Consider the following 19,521-nt stretch of genomic DNA (forward strand, 5'->3'; position numbering starts at 1 on the left):
ATATGAATACATAACTTGGTGGAGGATGTTGTTAATGCGGATTTTGTCAGTTTGTACAGTACAAACGACACTAATATGCAATTGTCGGTTTTGAATGCAATATTATATGAATTACTCAACACACATCTACCTGAAAAAGTTAGAGAAGTTAGTCGGAGCAGACGCGCCTGGTTAACGCCTGAGATTAGGGCTGCTATTGCCAATAGGGATTTGGCTTATAGGGCATATATGGAGAATAAGACTGCTAGAAATAAGGATATATACAATGGATACAGAGCTGATAATATGTGCGAAATGGGTGTATGGCGAGCGCCTTTTTGGTGGCTTTAACATTCCTCGAGACTTTTGGTCTCGAATGAGGAATGTTTGTGCTTCCAAATCGGACTCTTATAGCTGTGATATTGATCCTGACGATTTGAATATATGTTTTACTTCCATGTCGTCTTCTTCTTCTAGTTTCGGTAGCTCTAATTATCCTGACCGTAGTGACGACTTTAATTTTCGATGTGCTCATGAATATGAGATTTTTTGTGCAATGTCTAGTATTAAGTCGAATGCGATAGGTCATGGTTATATTCCGTTGAAATTTATTAAATTGATTTATCCATTTATTTCTCGACATCTTCTACATTTTTTCAATACGATTATTATGACTGTAATATTCCCTGCGAATTGGCTAAGGTATTTCCTTTACAGAAAAAGGGGACTTCTGAAAAGGAATGCTCGGATAATTCTTAAAGATCAGATGTGTGCATATCTTGAATCGCATTCCTTGGTGGACAGCTGCCAATCTGGCTTTAGGAGTCACCATAGCACAACTTCTTTAATGATTCACGTCACGGACAATATAAGACGATCTTTAGACCGTAGGAATCCGGGTATACTTGCAATATTAGATCTAAGTAAGGCGTTTAATTCTGTTGACCACACTATTCTCTTAAATAAGCTTTTTTCTCAGTTCCGTTTTTCGCACTATTCATGTATGTTAATTTGTTCTTTCTTGTCGGATCGATCGCAGTTTGTGATATCTAATGGTCGATCATCTGGGACTCGTGCAATACACTATGGTGTCCCGTAAGGTTCCATTCTAGGTCCGTTGCTTTTTAAGTTATATGTCAACGATATTTGTGAATGTTTTCTGAGCTTCGGATCTATGCGGATGGCATCCAATCATTAGCGTAGCTAGACAATCTTCCTAGGCTCTTCCTAGCTAAAAATTTATAGACTGAACATATAACTTCAATTAATGTTTTATTTCATAAAAATTAATAAAAAATTAGACATCAAAATAACTCGACAATTAATTTATAATAAAGCAACTTAAAGTAATTCCACACTTTTCCCATCAAAAAAAAAATGGGAGTTGTTCTAAAGGCACAACTTTAAAAGCACTTCCACAAAGAAGTTAATTATTTTAACTACACAGGAAGTTTTTTTACTTCATTTTTTTTTCATATTTTAATGCGTAATTTTTTGTTTTCTTTTTTCAACTAGTTTAAAAAAAGAGTAAGAATAAATAAAGTAGTACAAATTATTCAAATTTTATCACAAAAATGACAAATCCATTATAGAAAAATCAATACTTTTTGAAAATATTCGAGGGAAAATGTTTCAATCAAGCTTTTGGAATGCATTAAAAATTATAGAAAATATAAACCACTCCCGGACCCAAAAAGAACATTTTCGCTTCTTCTTTTGGCGACGTTTTTTGCAGCATTATTAAGATATTAATTTATGAAAGAATAGTTTTATTATCAATTACTATTTTTTTAATTAAATTGACTAAATCAGACTAATCAAAATAATAAACTAAATCACAACCACAGCTTCATTTCATAAATATCAGACTTCAAACATTGCCATCGGCAACTGCGACCACAACCGAAGTAATTCGATTGTGCATGAAAGTCTTTAGCGTAACTTTGTGCGGTTGTATATACTTGTTTAATTTTTATAAAAATGGAAAATCGTAAATAGGTTTTCAAATTCTGGGGGGGCTAAACTCTTTCTGGGGGGTCTAAGCCCCCTCAATTACTATTTTTTTAATTAAATTGGCTAAATCAGACTAAACAAAATAATAAACTAAATCACAACCACAGCTTCATTTCATAAATATCAGACTTCAAACATTGCCATCGGCAACTGCGACCACAACCGAAGTAATTCGATTGTGCATGAAAGTCTTTAGCGTAACTTTGTGCGGTTGTATATACTTGTTTAATTTTTATAAAAATGGAAAATCGTAAATAGGTTTTCAAATTCTGGGGGGCTAAACTCTCTGGTGGGTCTAAGCCCCCTCCCCAGAGGCCTTCCTACGCTTATGCATCCAATTATAAAATTTTTCGGATTGGTCGTATTTCTGTGTGGTGTGCGAGAATAATATCTGCTTAAATGTGCGGAAAACTAATTGTGTTTTGTTTCATGGGGCGCGTGATCACTCTGCAAGTATTACGGTACAGAATTCTGTTGTATCTTGTTTTACCTCCGTTTCCTGTATAGGATTTGAGATTGATTCTGGACTGAGTTTCACGGGTCATATTTCCTCAGTCTGCTCGAAAGTGAATCTTAAGTTTTTTTTTTAGTTTCGTTTTAATTATAAGGTTAAGTTTTTATTTGGAATACTAGAGCAGAGCTCTATTGATTGAAGTCTATCAACATGTTGTCCAGAAGGGCGTTGGTTGATAAAATAAATAAATAGTACATTTTAGAGAGAAAATATTAAGTAAAAATTTTGTCGGAAGAGCGTAGTTTTCGAGATACCGACCCTTGAAAGTTGTCGTATAGGTGACCGGATTCGGCCAGGGTTTAAGACTTTCTTCTATGGGTCTAAAGTAGGTTAACGCGAACCCAAAGTGGAAAGGTTGCCGTCCTTCGGCTTGGGTTTGAGACTTTCTCTTATGGACAGAGTCCAAAGTGGGCAAACGCGAACCCAGGACCGCTCCGTGTCCACGTTATTCTAAATATATTACTTGTAGGATGATTATGTCCGATGTATACTAAATCATACGTGATAATGAAAACTTTAGGGGCCCGTAACTCCGAAAATAGGTCCTTCCGACAAAAAGTGGTATATTACATTTTGTGTTTAGAATCAAAAAGTCTACAAGCTGGCCAAAAATTGGACCACTTGTAATAAAGTAGATTTAAGCCGGGATTTCTCATGGGCCTGAAATTTCGTTCTACGATTTTTCAATTTCGTTTTACCCCGAGAGAGAGGTTATCATCTATCCCACCAGGGGCAATTCATAGTTCACCTTTGCATGATAATTATTTGCACTCTCCTTCGAGTTACTTTCGACAAATTCCTTACGATAGTATTCCTCGTAATGAAAATAATATCTTCGTAAGTGTGCGTGAGTAACGAATTTCGGAAAAACACACTCACGAAAATAATTCCGCGTACGAACATAAAATGCTTACGAGTTGAATTCATTTATAATTTTAGTGACACCCTAGGTGTGAAGAGTTTTATAACGCTCTCGATTTTAATCATACTCATGTTTTCAAACAGGTTCTATAGGTAAATTACTCATAAAATTATTCGTGAGTCACGAGGTTTTTCGTGAGTCACGACATTTTTCGTGAGTCACGAATTCATTCATTAGAAAAACAGTTTCATTTGATTTGAAAAAGGTTTCATTTGATTTGAAAAAAGTTTCATTTGATGTGAAAATGCTATATATTTGAAAGAAAACTTATTTTGCCACACAGAATTAATTAATTCTCCACCATCGGGTGAAGAATTAATTATTGGAAATTTTTGCAATCCTCATTAAAATTTATTCTTACTAATAGTTTAGCTTTTACTATATCAGGTCATTCTATTCATATCTTATATAAATTATTTAGAACACTAAATGTTTTTCACAAACATAGACATAGAAAACACAAATGAGATACATACCTAAATATACCCATATTGTTAAATTGTAATGGCACAGAAACAAATGTGTATCATATTAGTCCTTATAAATACAATTATATTTTATTGATAAAGGGTGATACGGTCAAAATTTGGTCAATGTAAACTTGACGTATTTCTTTCAATTTTGCATTTAAAAAACCTGAACACCCCCCCCCCATTTTGAAAGTGTGTGTGTGTAGAATGTTGCTCCTACTGTGATTTTGGAATTCACTCTTCAGTTGTCAAAATGCCGTCCAAGTAAGAAGAGCAGCGTATCAAAATTTTGCTCGCGCATCGCGAAAATCCGAGCTATTCGCACGCAATGCTGGCAAAATCGCTAAAAGTTGCCAAATCAACCGTTACAAAAGTAATTAAAGTGTTTGGGGAACGTTTGTCGACAGCCAGGAAGTCTGGATCGGGGGGAAATCGAAAACCGGAAGCCGCTGAGACGACAAAGAGAGTTGCCGGTAGTTTCAAGCGAAACCCTAACCTCTCTCTCCGAGATGCCACAAATAAGCTGGGTGTATTGTCTACAACCGTGCATCGAGCCAAAAAACGAACCGGACTATTGATAAATTAATAATTAAAATAATTAAACGGCGTCGTAGAAATTGACGCCGTTCAAAATGTGATGGTCAAATTAGAGTACGCTCAAATTATGCGTAATGGCTGTGCGCTAAACGCCTTCATTTAGTGATTACGGTTTTTTTTTCGATTATAATACTACTAAAGGCGTTCCATCCATCAGTTCCATCAGTCGTTGTTTCTCTTCAATTGTTGTGAGATGTGATTTTTATATTTGAGAAAAAATACAATGGACATTGGGCATTTCTAACAAAAATATGTATTATTTGCAAATATAGTGCCCTACGGAGAATGAAAATAGTTAACAATAATAAGACAATAACAGAAAAAATAAAGATTTACAACGCAATATTAAGTGGAAGATTCTTATGTGGTCTTTGCTTTCGACCCAAATTTTCCAGGGTCAAATATTAAGTTATAGCTCCTAATTGTTCCTATGATGGCGGGAAATATAGTAAAATGGTGGAAGCACAAAATCCTGGGAGGATATAAACAATTTTCTGGTAAGTATTTGGTCAGCAACGAAAGTTTGATCGGAGGAAATGAAGTCATAAGTATATCTTCATACTTTGCACAAACACCACAACCATTGAAAGAAAAAATCAAGTGCTCACATCTCCCAGTGATCGGTCGTTGTGCTGGTGCTCGGAAAACATGTTCATATATTTATTGTACTCGTTAGACGGTCGGAGGCGGCGGGCCATTCAAAGGTATAATAATTGATCGCTTTGAACGACGCCGACCCGCCAACAACACTCGACGAGATAAATTTACTATGAGAGTGGATGAAAAAAAAAAAAACAAAACACAAATCGGGAACCGATGTAAACAAATGAAATAGTTGTAGTGTGAGCGACGGGGATGGCAAAGTCATATTGTAGATACTTATATTTGGTACTTTTTGTTTCGAAATGAAAATAATAATATGTACGGTTTCTAGTAATTTAGGAATACTAAATGTTTTGCTACAACAATTTGACAGCACTTGAAAAATTTGTTATCGTCTTCTTATATATTTTTGCACTTTTGGTGAAAAAAACCGAACCTAGTAAGTACTCAGTATTAATTCGAGTTTAAGGTCAGTACTATGTTCGTTTTTTAACTCAATTATTACGCAGTTGGTTGTTCCTCTAGATTTCGGCAAGACTTTACAGGGATATGTTTTTGTTCTTTTATAATTTTGAAAAGTAATCGGCAAAATAAAGTGGTTTTGAACTCGAAAACCGAACAAAGTACCCACCTTAAAATCGAGAATAAATCTGTATGAACAGAAAAAAATCAAACTTTCTAATAATAAATTTTTTGTGCGGGTTTGATATTCTTTTTCATTCTAAATTCAATTAATAAATTTTATGACGATTTATGATTTGGCTATGGGTTGACATAACGAACGTGAAATTGTTTATTTTTTTCAATACTTCGGTTGACTTCGTCAAAATTAAAGACCATATGCAAAGGAAGATATCAATTGCACCGGAGATTAGTTGAATTAATTTGCTACCACATATGTTTATTTAAAAAAAAAAATAATAATAATAATAATAAATAGATAAATAATAATAATAGTAATAATAAATCAATAAAACTTAATTCACTAATTCACCATAGGGAATGGTGCAAACGACAGCGAACTTTTTCAGAACTTCCAAGAAAATAAATAAATAAAAATTCGACCATATTGGTTTAGGTCGAGATGGTTTTACTATGGCACTGACTCCAACTAAATTCAATTTGTATCTTCTTATTTTGGTTATAACGAAATCCCAAGAACCGGGATTTTCAGATGTTTGTACACTCATAGAAAAAAGTTTGCTAAAAACAACAGTCGATGTCTGCTGTAATATTTTTGTACTTCAGGGCCTAATGAACAACAATTTATAAAATTTTTAGGTTATAAATTTTTCCCCAAAGCATATTTAAGAACCAAAAGTAGTTTTTGGTATATTTTTGCACTGTAATATACTTACAAGCTCCTAAATACGATCAGCAAACATTTTGTTTGCTGTTATGCCTCAATTAGATAAATATTCAGATTTTTGGTCAAAAACTATAGATATTGACAAAATATCGTTTTATTTATGCTAGGATAGCTCATAAGTTGACATTTTTATTTGTTTTAGCCAAAATAAAACATGTTTTAGTTTAATCGAGCTTCAAAAACAGCAGGAAATGTTTGCCATTTCAGCAAACAGTGACTGCTGTCCCTTTTTCAGCAGGCTTTCTGCTGTCCCTACTAACAAATTTCCTTGTATGTATCAATTACTCGTTATAACCATAGTAAAGAACAATCATGATTTTCCTTCGAAATTTGAAGTGACTTTGTTGTCTTGATTTGGCTTCGGAAAATTGAAAGTGATTTTGTATCTTGCTCTGTCTTTTCATTATTATTTTTGTGATTTCCTTGTAAACAATGTATTTTTAAAGCAAATGGGATAAACGGACTACAAATATTGTTCACTATACCATAGATTCATAATAACCGGGTTCGTTTGAGAATTCTTGAAGAAACGTTGGAACATAAAAAAGCTTGCGTACACAAAATGTAAACTACATAAAATATAATTAAATTCTAAATCTAGGTTGGGCTATGCATAAAAATTTAGTTTGATAATTAGAGGATACTTGATTGATACTTAGAGGAAGGGACCTTTACTTGGTAATAACTCGCTTTTATAAATTTAGGAAAAGTCAGAATGTTCATTTATAACAAAAGTTAGATACATCTGTTTAAAAATTAGGGCCAAAAAAATATGTACGCTTTTTCCCATACCAACCATCTCTCATGTTGTAGTGTTTCCTTTGTTCATACTATTACCCCAACCGCGGCATCATCATAAAGACAAGGAACATACAAAAAATACTTCAAGCCGCTTTTGTTGATTCTCAGCAAAAAATGGTCTTTTAAACCTTTAAGCAACCGCTCCGACACCATCAGTTGTTCCACACGCGAACGATTGAACAACTCGGTATCACGAAGATTCAGCTTATAAGAGATACTGTGTAAATAGAATATACATGCCTACATACCTATGTATGTATGTATATACAAAATACTTGTGCGGCCAGTAGATATGTATCCCAAACCAAAAACTCGTGACATTAGAGACGGTCGCACCTACGGAAAATGTTACCTTGTCCACAGTGTATGGCTATGATTTGACTAAATTCAGTGGGCGATGGATGGATTTGTTTTATAAAAATGTACTTATATTTTTGACCCATATTAACATCATGTCATATGTACGATTGTTCGTTTCTTGGGCGGCGGTTTTTCTAAAAAGCGTGCCTTTTGTATGTCTGTATAGGGGGTTGTTTTCTGTGTTTTGAATTCATTTTGTGTGTGTATCACTACATGGAGTAATTGCGGCTGCAGTAGATTTAGCCTTATGACGTTTTTTTTTCTTTTTTAAACACTTTACATCATCGCTTCTTTTCTTCATTACAAAAGAAAAACAAGTTTTTTTTGTTAAACCGCGGGATGAATTTATTGATGTTCTTTAATTTCAAAGTTTTCGTTACAATGCCCACTTTCATATCGAAGGATAAATATCCAAGATTACTAATGCTATATACCATATTTTGTTTATTTGTTGTTTGTCGTATGTTAACTTTATTGAATGAATCTCCTTATATTAATGGTATGGGATGGTCAATTTATTAAAGCATCACGGGGTTATTCCACAAAGTGTTTTTTTGTCCCGAACAAAATATCGTTTCATTGAAATTGTGTGTGCATTTTCATACGCAATAGAATGATGGTGCATTTTCAACATTTCTAAATTTGGTGTTAGGCTAGGTTTAAGTGTCAGCCCGGCCAGCTTAGACTATTCAGTTCATTGTGATACCATACTACCTAAAAATACCTATTACATATAAGCACTTCAAGTTTTCACCGATGATCCAACCCGACAATTCACTTCTGTAGAAACAATCTAATTGTTCCAGAAATATTAGTAGATTGCTTATGTCAACATTTTCCGGGCCCGCCAGTAATCTTAAGTTATATGCCTCTAAAATACGTTTATGTCTCTCACATACACAAGAGTGCATTCACGCCAATCAGGCATCGGAGCTATATATGACGTCTTGAAAAAATTAGCCCTTAAATGCACAAGATCACCGATTCCCCCGAAAAAAAATATATATAATATGCAAAATGGTAAAAAAGAACATCTGCATACCACATTTTTTTCAAAAAAAAAATTATGTGTTTTTTTGAAAAAAATAGTGTTGATATCTTAAAAAGTACAGGCGCATTGAACTAAGCTTTTATTTAAAAATAAAAAATTTGATTGTAGTAGATAATAGAGAATAGAGATATTTTTACACTTGATTTTAAGACGTAAGAGTTTTTTTCTGGTTGTATCTTAGGTTAGGTGGCAGCCCGATGTATCAGGCTCACTTAGACTATTCAGTCCATTGTGATACCACATTGGTGAACTTCTCTCTTATCACTGAGTGCTGCCTGATTCCATGTTAAGCTCAATGACAAGGGACCTCCTTTTTATAGCCGAGTCCGAACGGCGTTCCACATTGCAGTGAAACTACTTAGAGAAGCTTTGAAATCCTCAGAAATGTCACCAGCATTACTGAGGTGGGATAATCCACCGCTGAAAAACTTTTTCGTGTTCGGTCGAAGCAGGAATCGAACCCACGACCTTGTGTATGCAAGGCGGGCATGCTAACCATTGCACCACGGTGGCTCCCGTGGTGCAATGGTTAATGAAGCTGGGCTTTATGGCTGCATTGCACGAAAAAAGCCGCTGGTTACAAGCAAAAATATTAAAAAACGGTTACAATTGTCAAAGGAGCACTTGAAGAAGCCTCTAAGTTTCTGGAAAAAAATTCTATGGAGTGACGAATCAATGTTTAATTCGTTCGGATCAGATGGAAAATGCTACGTTAGAAGGCCTTTGAACAAATCATTGGATCCTAGATACACCATCAAGCCAATTAAAAACGGAGGCGGAAAATATGATGGTATGGGGAGCATTCAGTTGGTATAGTATTGGCCCCATACATCGCATAGATGGACGCATGGATTAACATCAATATAAAAATATATTGGAAAATATAATGGATCCATACTCATTCACAAATATCCCGGTAACGAAATTTTTTTCAACAGGATAACGATTGCGAAGCACTCTTCGCGTGTAGTAAAACAATGGTTTACGGATACAAAAACCACGGTTTTGTCCTGGCCACCTCAAAGTACAGATTTAAATCCCATAGAAAATCAATGGGAGAATGTGGAACGAATGTTGAAAACAAAGACTTCTAAAAATAATGATGATCACTTTCGAAATATAAGGGAAGTTTGGAATTCGATACCAGCTTCACGATACCGGACTTTGGCTGAGAGTTTACCACGAAGATTGACCGAAGTTATTAAAAATAAGGGTTACACAACGAAGTACTAAATTTATGTATTATTGTTTCTAGTTATATTATTATTTATTAATAGATTAACAATTCATAATTCTTAAAATATATATAAATTTGTAAGTTAATCTATATATGACGTAGCAGTTTCGCTGTATGTCATATTACTTAATTATAATTCTGTTTAATGGACATATTCTTTTAAACGTTGAATTCATTCAAGATTAATTTCCTATATTTTATGCAAGATTCTAAGTAGTTGTATAGTATTGAAATGTTCGTGCCATTTAATATATGAATAACTTCGTTTTCATTTAAAGACGTTTTACCAAAATAAGACATTCTAAATCCGCGATAAATTGGACATATTCCTAAAAAGTGAAATGTGTTTTCCTTCGCATTCTTATTACACGTGCTACACATACCATCTAACACACTTCTGAAGGAACGAGAGTTTAAGTCCAGCAAACCTCCCCTAGCTTTTACAATTAAACTCGTTGCACGAGAGGATAAATTTTCTGTGAGTGTTGGTATATCATTATACTCCAACTTCGGATAAAGGTCATGAGATTGCGAATTAAGAGCATTCATATAAAAAGCATTGCGTTCCTCTATCTTTAGTTTTTCTATAATGACACTCGAGTGCATACATAGTGGCATTCTATCACCCAATTGATTTCGAAAGGAATTACATATATCTAACCATTTTCCTGCCCAATATTCACCCAATTCTATCATCCTTTCCGCTAGTATGCGAGGTAGGCGATGAGAGCCTAGATGTAAGATCTTAGATATATATTCTAAATGCATTCTTAAAGTCGTAATGAATAGGGAATCAAACCCCGTCTTCAAGTAAAGCATATAATTAGGAGTATTCGACGGTAGATATAACATCTTCTTTATAAAAAATCTAAATAACTTTTCTGCGCCATCAAACTGTTGGAAACCCCAAATTTGAACGGCATAAAACATTATAGATCTCGAACATGCTTCGAATATTTTTAGTTTATTCGCTTTAGAAATCTTTGGGTGATTCAAGTATTTAGACCATGTAGAAGTTATTGCCATCTTCGATTCACACAGCTTATTGTTAATATGTCTATCAAATGCCAAATTATAAGTAATGTCAACTCCAAGATATCTGTAGTGATCCACGATTTCGATACTAGTATCCCCATAGTACCAATTCAAGTCTGTAGGAGCCCTACGCCCCTTCCTAAAAACTAAAATCTTCGATTTGATCAAATTAACTTTCAAGTGCCACTTCAAACAATATTCCCGAAGAGCATCAATCATATCCTGCAGACCTCGTGGAGTATCTGATAGGATAACTATATCATCTGCGTACAGTAACACTTTGACGTTAATTCCAGCAACAGTGACACCGCCTGGAAGTATATCCGGGATATCATTTGAGTATAGAGAAAATAAAATTGGGCTCAAAATACATCCTTGCTTCACACCAGAATCCAAGAAGAAAAAATTTGAAAACGATTCTCCATCATGTATTCTGCTTTTTGTACCATTGTACAACAATTGCAAAATCCGTATAATTTTGGTACTCAAACCTAGACATGATAACTTGAAAAAGAGACTGTTTCTCGGAATCAAGTCAAAGTTGAAAACATTGTCGATTGTCGAATATCCTTTCTTAAAACCTGCTTGAAACTCACTCAAGATATCCCTCTCGAAAAGCCAATCATTTATACGGTTGAGTAATATATTGTTGAAGATCTTGCAAATGCTATCCATAAGAGAAAGGCCTCGGTAGTTCGACGCAACGTTCGGATCACCCTTTTTAAATAGCGGTATTAAAATTGATTCCTTAAACTGTGATGGTATCGACTCTTTCAAAAAAATACGGTTGAAGACTTCTAATATATTCATCAAGAAACATTGAGGAGCATACTTGTAGAATTCATTGGGAATCCCATCTTGCCCAGGCGACTTGTTCTTTCCCAAATTAGAAATAACTGCCCGCAGTTCGATAAGTTCAAAGGGGGAGTCTAAAAACGTATTCGTGTAGTATGGGAGACACCAATTGATCTGAGCACATTCCTCTGTTATTGAAAATGCATTTCTAAAATGGGACAAGAAATCATCTACACCGAGATTACGTTTCGCTGGAGCCTTGTCATTTCTCAAAGACTTTGCCAAACACCACCAATCCTTACTACAGGATATCGTGTCTAACTTCCTCAAATTTGAGTTATAGTATTCCAATTTCTTGAATAAACACAATTTCTGGAACTTAGACCTGGAAATATGGTATAGCTGCCTATTGTGTGGTTATATTAATTTAAATGTATTATATTTTGCAGAAAATTTGGTATAAAATTGAGTGTTTGTTTTCGTTTCTAATTATACGACCACTACAATTTTGGATTTAAGAAGCAACTGTAATAAGCCATCTTCGGAAATAAGACAAAACATAGAACAAACGGCTGGGATGGATAAAGTGGTATCTATAATATGTATTGCATATTTACTTAAATTTTGGTCTAAAGTAGCTAAGGTGATACAAAAGTTCAATTTTTAAATAGCGTTTCTAATTGTATGACCACTACTGTATATATATTTTGTTTACACATTACTCTGTAAACCCAAAAATCTGCATAACATATAACTCATCAAATGTGCAAGCGGAATTTGCAATAGTAGCACCAAGGTATATACATTTAGTATTACGGAAACAACAATGTCAGCCGCCATATTGCCACTTTGATTGTCAGTCAATTTGAAACATTGTTCAACAAGTGGGAAATTTAAAACAGAGAAAATCTGGATTCTTTCTGTCATCATTTTAAAGCCAATTGAATATTTCAAAAAATTTTGTATAAAATAATTTTATTTTGAATTGTTATTTTTATTGGTCACAATTGTCAGTTAAACATCGGCGTGCCTAGCAACGTTCTCCTAAGGGGTGAAAACTACAATGTGTGTTCATTGTTAAGATACCTCAAAAAGAGAAACAATTACTTCGTGTAGGTGGGAATATTTAATTCAATGATATATAACCGTAGTTTGGAAAAAAATACTGCATGGTATTTTTTAGGGGGAGATAACAAATCCATAAGACCTCTTTAGCTATCAAGCTCACTTAGACTATTCAGTCCATTGTGATACCACATTGGTGAACTTCTCTCTTATCACTGAGTGCTGCCCGATTCCATGTTAAGCTCAATGACAAGGGACCTCCTTTTTATAGCCGAGTCCGAACGGCGTTCCACATTGCAGTGAAACCACTTAGAGAAGCTTTGAAACCCTCAGAAACGTCACCAGCATTACTGATGTGGGATAATCCACGGCTGAAAACATTTTTGGTGTTCGGTCGAAGCAGGAATCGAACCCACGACCTTGTGCATGCAAGGCGGGCATGCTATCCATTGCACCCGGTGGCTACGCCTATGTCATTCATTAATTATTATAAATATAAGCAAATACTGACAATAAAAGTTCTGCTCAAATGAAAAAATTGTAATCACCCGATAGCATGAAAGAACCTTACATTCAAAATTCGACTCTTTTTGAATAGGTACTAACCGATGTCGCACCTAATTTTTTAGGGTTTATCAGCAAAAACATTGGTTTTAATATAATTCTTGGTTTTCCGAACATTTTTTTATTACAGTACAAGAGTGTGCCACAGATTCCGAGGAATTGATATTTAATCAAGTACGAGCCTCTTCCTCCTGTAGTGCTCCCCCAGACTTACTTTTGGTAAGTGATCGTGAAAATAATCTGCCCATACGACCTGAAATAGGGAATGATATAAATGCTTCGACTCCGCCCCCTTCATCCTGTGCAAACACGTGTCCTATTGCTACAATCAATAATAACACCAGAGAACACCAACAATTCCACGATCATTCTGCTTCTTTATATGCCACCTGCAAAGATTCTAATGGAAAGCATCAGTCGAAAACCATAGGCAATAGACAATTGCACACAGAACTGCCACAACAACAATCGTTTGACAATGAGGGAACGGGACGATTGGAGAACCAACAAAACAATATATCAACACGTCACAGCCATAGACATCAGCAACGTTCTGAAGAACATATTAGGCTAGAGGTATGTAAAAGTAAAGTAGATTTCCATACATTATTCTTATAAGAAATAAAAAATAGTTAGGACATTTTCTTTGTCTCGTCTCACCTCATTTATTCACTGAACTCGTGAATAAATGAGGTGAAAAGTAAAAATATTTTTATCGATTTGTATTTATAGTATAGCCAGATCATAATGAGCATTCCAGAGTTAAACATGCATGTGAAAATGGATAGTTCATTATTAATTGACCACAGCAAATTTGTTTCATGACCTCTTAAAAAATGACATGCATCCATTAATGAGAAGAAATTCAATATACATATTATACATTTATTTTGCCGATCTACACAAACACACTTTTTTTCTGGTTCAATCACGAAATTAATTGATCCAATTAATTTTTTAATTGAAATATCTTCAATCACAGAAATGATAGTATCAATAAAAAATTAATTGATACTAGTAAGTTTTGTGATTGATTTTTGTTTCAATTAAAAAATTTGTTGAATCAAAAAAATTTTATTTGAATATTTTCTAAAACTCAATTAAGACTTTAATTGGAAAAAATCGTGACATTTTTTTTTGTGAATAGATTCCACTAGACTCAAATATTTGGTAGGAGTATTGAGCCTCATTCATATTTGACATATATCGTCGATACAAACTGATTGATTGATAACCTACATTGGATTTTAAACCATTTAAACTAAGCACCATTCCATTTAATAGGTAATATTTAGATCAAATGTTTATATTTATTACTATCCCCATGTCAAGGTGATTGTATGTAATTTAACAATCATAGTTAAAAGTTTACAATTTCAACTATTGTCTTATTTAACTACTATGTAACCTAGGAATTCACATGCGATGTTTCAGTAGAAGGAGGTAAATCATCTCAGCCCTTACAATTCTCATTTACATTTTACGATTTGGATGGACACCATGGTAAAATCACTAAGGACGATATTGTTGGTATTGTTTATACCATATATGAATCGATTGGAAAGTCTGTAGTAGTACCTCACAGTGGCAGTAAAACAATTAATGTTCGTCTTACTGTGTCCCCAGATGATACATCGAAATCTTCGAAAGCTACAAAAAAGACTGCTAATTCATTTATGGTTGAACAACAAAATGCCTCGGGTCAAAAAACCAATGGCAACACATCTGCCCGGCGACTACATCGTTACAGACCGCGTAAACTCATAAAATCAGAAGACGAAGACGATGATAGCAATAGTGAAAAAGAACGAGACATAATTACAGCAAAAACTTCCAACAGCGCGAACCATGTAATAACATCCAAAAATAATCCATTGAATTCGAAATCCAAAGGAGAGCAAAAATATTGTATGGTCCCATCTCAGATCGCTCAGACTACAAATCCTGAAGACGGAATCTACGATCAATTGAAGAAATGTGATGCTGAAACGTGCCGCGAATGTGAAATTAGAAACGCTGTTATTTCTCCTACTCACTACAAAACAGCAGAAAACGAGGTTCATATGAAAAACATTGCAGCGACCCGCATTAAACTGCATCGGAAATCGCGGAAACAAAAGGTAATATATATGTATGTATGTATCTATGTGCAAAGCGTAGTTCTTTTTGTACCTCTAATGACGAGGCGAAATAGATCCATGGTGTCTTTGACAAACCCAATGCCTGTATCGATTTGACTTTGTCCGTCATTGTGCATATCAGTCTTTGAATAATTTAGGTTACATTGGTTGCCAAATCGACTTGAAACTGATAGAAATAGGATTAGTTTTGGATGAAATTTTATGCAAATTGTTTATTTTTTTTTATATATGACATGGTTCTATCGTGCGTGGAATTATGGACTATTTTTTAATCATAAGTTCAATGGCGTTAAATCAAAATATCTTGCCGGCCTATTGACATCGCCGTCACGTGAGATAACATGACCTTTCAGTTTATTCCAGGGTTCAAATTGAATTACTAGTATGCAACCGAGAAAAGTCAAATGAAATGAAGAAGATATGGGCGTCTATTTTATTATGTAATGCTACCACAACGTATTCGATCTAATTTTCTTCATTAATTAAATATCATTATGTTTTTATATTTATTATTAATTTATTTTTTCCGTTTTTTTTTTTCTTTCTTTTTTCCTTCCTTTACAAACATGTCAATGGAATTCTCCTACCTTGATCATTTCATTGTTTGTCTTTGAATTGTTTTTGAATGATGCCTCAGTTCCATCAAGACTGCTCACAAACTCGACAACGAAGTTTGTCCGTTGGAAACGAGACATGTTGGAGTAACCGACATTTGCAGAAACCAATGCAACAACAACCCTGCGTTGCTGATCAGTGTATGAATAATTCCGATGTTTTAGATGGTGTCCAGTTAAGAAATCAACAAAAGAACACACCAAACATTCAGAAACGAAATTCTAGCGAATGTTGGAAATCTGCATTAAATCGTAATGATCTTATAAGCATAATTCGTGAGAGCATGGAGAAGAATCGTTTGTGTTTCCAGCTAAACGGGTATGTGTTGTTTTTAACCCACGAAAAACCCCAACCCAATATTTAAAATTCTTTACATAATCCCAATGTAGTTTATATGTTAACTTTTTATCTATTGTGAATTGCCAGACAAAAAGGTGTCAGCACCAATTGTTTGCAAAATTACCAAAAAAGTTATGACCAGAGAATGAAGCCGCCGAGTCGCGCCGCCGATTTCAGTCGCCGCCGACGATTTTTGACCAGTCGACGCCGCCGCCGAATATATCGACTCATCTCGACTCAAATTTAGCCGCCAATTAATCAAAAATATCGATTTAAATCAGAAAAATGTATTACTAATTGTCGTATTTTATTCCAAAATTTTGAACCTTCCACCCACAATCAATCTATTTCACACTGCTATAATAACTTTGCAAAAAAAGTTGCTCAGAAAATTTGAAGTCAATGTAAATTTGATTGTAAGATTGGTTGTACAACTAATCTCATTACCATTCGAATAACTTCAAATTGATTTTATAATGGATAATTGTCCACCGCCGAATGGACAAATCTATATCGGCTTAGCCGTCAAGCCGCCGCCGCCGGAGACAAAAATTTAGTGTCAGCCGCCGCCGACAAAAATGGGTCGGCTTCATTCTCTGGTTATGACCATAATTGTTGCTACGACCTTTGGTTTTTTGCTTAGCATTCTACAAGACGAATGATGAATATATTGCCGACATGAGATAGGGAAACTTTGATCCATTCTTTTTTTTTCAATTTACACTAACTTAAATAACAAAAAAATGCAATTGATATTTTTTAATAAACTGATTTTGTACTCGTATATTTTCAGAAAACCCCAGGCAAATGTGACTCCATTCCTTCAGCAATCTCCCCGACATCGTCTACAGACTGTCAAGCAATCTCAACATCAACAAACTCGCCGAAAGACCAAAATTCCTATGCTTATTGCAAACCACAACAACCGCTCAGCCGGTTTCTCCAATAACAACGAGTTTTCAGGCAACGAACATCAAAATAGCAACAGTATTTACCATCTCCAACCACATGGTCCTGTATTTCATCAACAAATGAGTATGAATACGACGTCCCATAGTGCCATTCCCATGCATAATAATTCAAACAGCTATACAACTGGTCAGCATAGCAAAATGAATCTCTGCGGATACGACTCATTTTTGCATGCTACAATTTGTGGGGGCGGTTTGAGCCAAACATCGCCAACGCAGTCCTCTTCCATCAATCATGGCAATAATCCAAATGCAATATTGAATTCCAATCAAACTCAACATCAGCCAATAGGTACCGCCACTATTCAACCAATATTATCGGGCAAACCAATGGGACTGTCACTAGGATCCAACAATGTAAAAAGCAGCAAGATACTAAGAACAGGTTCGCATTCTCAAACATACCACGGAAGTTTTCCATCTCCCAATTCGCCGCAATACCACGGTTACCAACGCCTTCCTTCTGGCACAAAACATAACATACTTGAACAGAGTGCTGAAAAACCTCAACATGAAATATCGGAAAAAGTCAGACCAAGCCAAATGCAAAATTATGAGTTGTATGCAAAATTAACGGAAAAATTGCAAAGGGCCAGTTTAGCGACAGCAAACAAGGAAAATATTCAACGACGTTATAAACACCGGCTGCACTATCGTCGATCTGATTCGACAGCTAATATGCACGAAGATTCATCCTGTACGCAAAATGTCGGTGCTGGTAAGGTGAATACTGATTACACCGCTCTTATTCCATTTTGTGAGGATGCTGAATTTCAAAATCTCATCGCTCAAACAAGTGACGACGAAACCCATTCACAGCAAGATATTGTTGTCACCGAAAACAATGAAAATTGTGATACATCAGTAAACGGCACGACCAATTCAAGGAATGTTGCTGAGGGAACCCTGGTTGATCTAGACGATGTTGGAATGGAGACACCGACCAACGCTACTGCGAATAGTAACATCTTAGCTACCAGTCAAAAAGTTAGTCTTCCACATATTGACAATGATGAAGAAATCGATGACGAGTTGGACGAGGATGATCTTGCAAATCTAGACGAAATTCCCTTAAATGAAAGCGAACGAAATAGTCCCATTAGTAACGATGGAATCGAGTCAACCGTAGCAAATACAAACGGCGCTAATACAAGCGCAACGTCTTCCTTAATTCATAGATATGTACATGAACACATCCATCATCACTATCATCACTTTGAAGAGAAAGAGGAATGATATACATCTCATCCAAATTGAAGCACCAAAACAATGCTCTTACAACATCATATTTTGCTGTACGAAGTTAGCTTTGCAGTGCATTTTTTCCACAACATTGATTGTTTTTTTTTTGTATTATATTTTCTTACAAACATATGTGAATAAGGGTATTCTTCGAACATTTAATACCTAACCGCCAATCGAATAAGTAGTTTCAGTTTTATGCACTGATATTTAAGATTTTTATTGCATTTAGAAAATAATACAAAACAGTTTACTTTCGCATGCCTTTAACGCTCTAATGCCCAAGCCCGCCTTTAGGCGGGCTTCATTTAATAAGGAAGCTTTTAGTAAAACACACCTTAAGACACCAGAAATGGGCAAAATAAAAACAAAACTTATTTGAAACTATTCAAGAGGCTTTGCAGCATATGCTGAATTTTACGGTATAATATTTTCTTGCTTAGTTCTCTTGCTTTTGTGTCGTTAAACTTGAAAATTTAATCAGATGGGAAAAAATTGGAACATTAGAGGGTTAAATAATTATATAGTGTAATTAAAAAAAGAATTTTTCTTCCAATCGTGACTGTAGATCATGATTTTACTTTATTTTATTATTCATAAAGTCGATAAATGAAGTATGACATGATCAGATAACAATTTTATTCTCAAAAACGATGAGAAATACTAACATTGAATACCGTAATACCTCGATTTACGTCGTGATTGGTTCCGAAATTTGAATCGAAATCGAAACGACGTAAACCGAATTAAAAATTGCTCATACTTACTTCTAAGTCCACTATGGCCGAGAAAAGCTACACACACATAGAAATAAATCAAATGCTAAACGTGTACAGAG

The 19,521-nt window shown here is 34.9% G+C and overlaps 1 protein-coding gene across 1 annotated transcript; it reads left to right on the forward strand.

Moving 5' to 3' along the window:
• Window positions 1-4,662: 4,662 nt before the first annotated feature.
• Window positions 4,663-19,070, forward strand: nkd (NKD inhibitor of WNT signaling pathway naked cuticle). Its single transcript, XM_075303869.1, has 5 exons — window positions 4,663-4,992; window positions 13,506-13,951; window positions 14,788-15,495; window positions 16,154-16,449; window positions 17,264-19,070. The coding sequence occupies exons 1-5, from the start codon at window positions 4,926-4,928 to the stop codon at window positions 18,675-18,677; spliced, it is 2,931 nt and encodes a 976-aa protein (XP_075159984.1). The 5' UTR covers window positions 4,663-4,925; the 3' UTR covers window positions 18,678-19,070.
• The last annotated feature ends 451 nt before the right edge of the window (window positions 19,071-19,521 follow it).

This window comes from Haematobia irritans, chromosome 4, assembly GCF_050003625.1.
Source record: "Haematobia irritans isolate KBUSLIRL chromosome 4, ASM5000362v1, whole genome shotgun sequence".
Taxonomy (NCBI): domain Eukaryota; kingdom Metazoa; phylum Arthropoda; class Insecta; order Diptera; family Muscidae; genus Haematobia; species Haematobia irritans.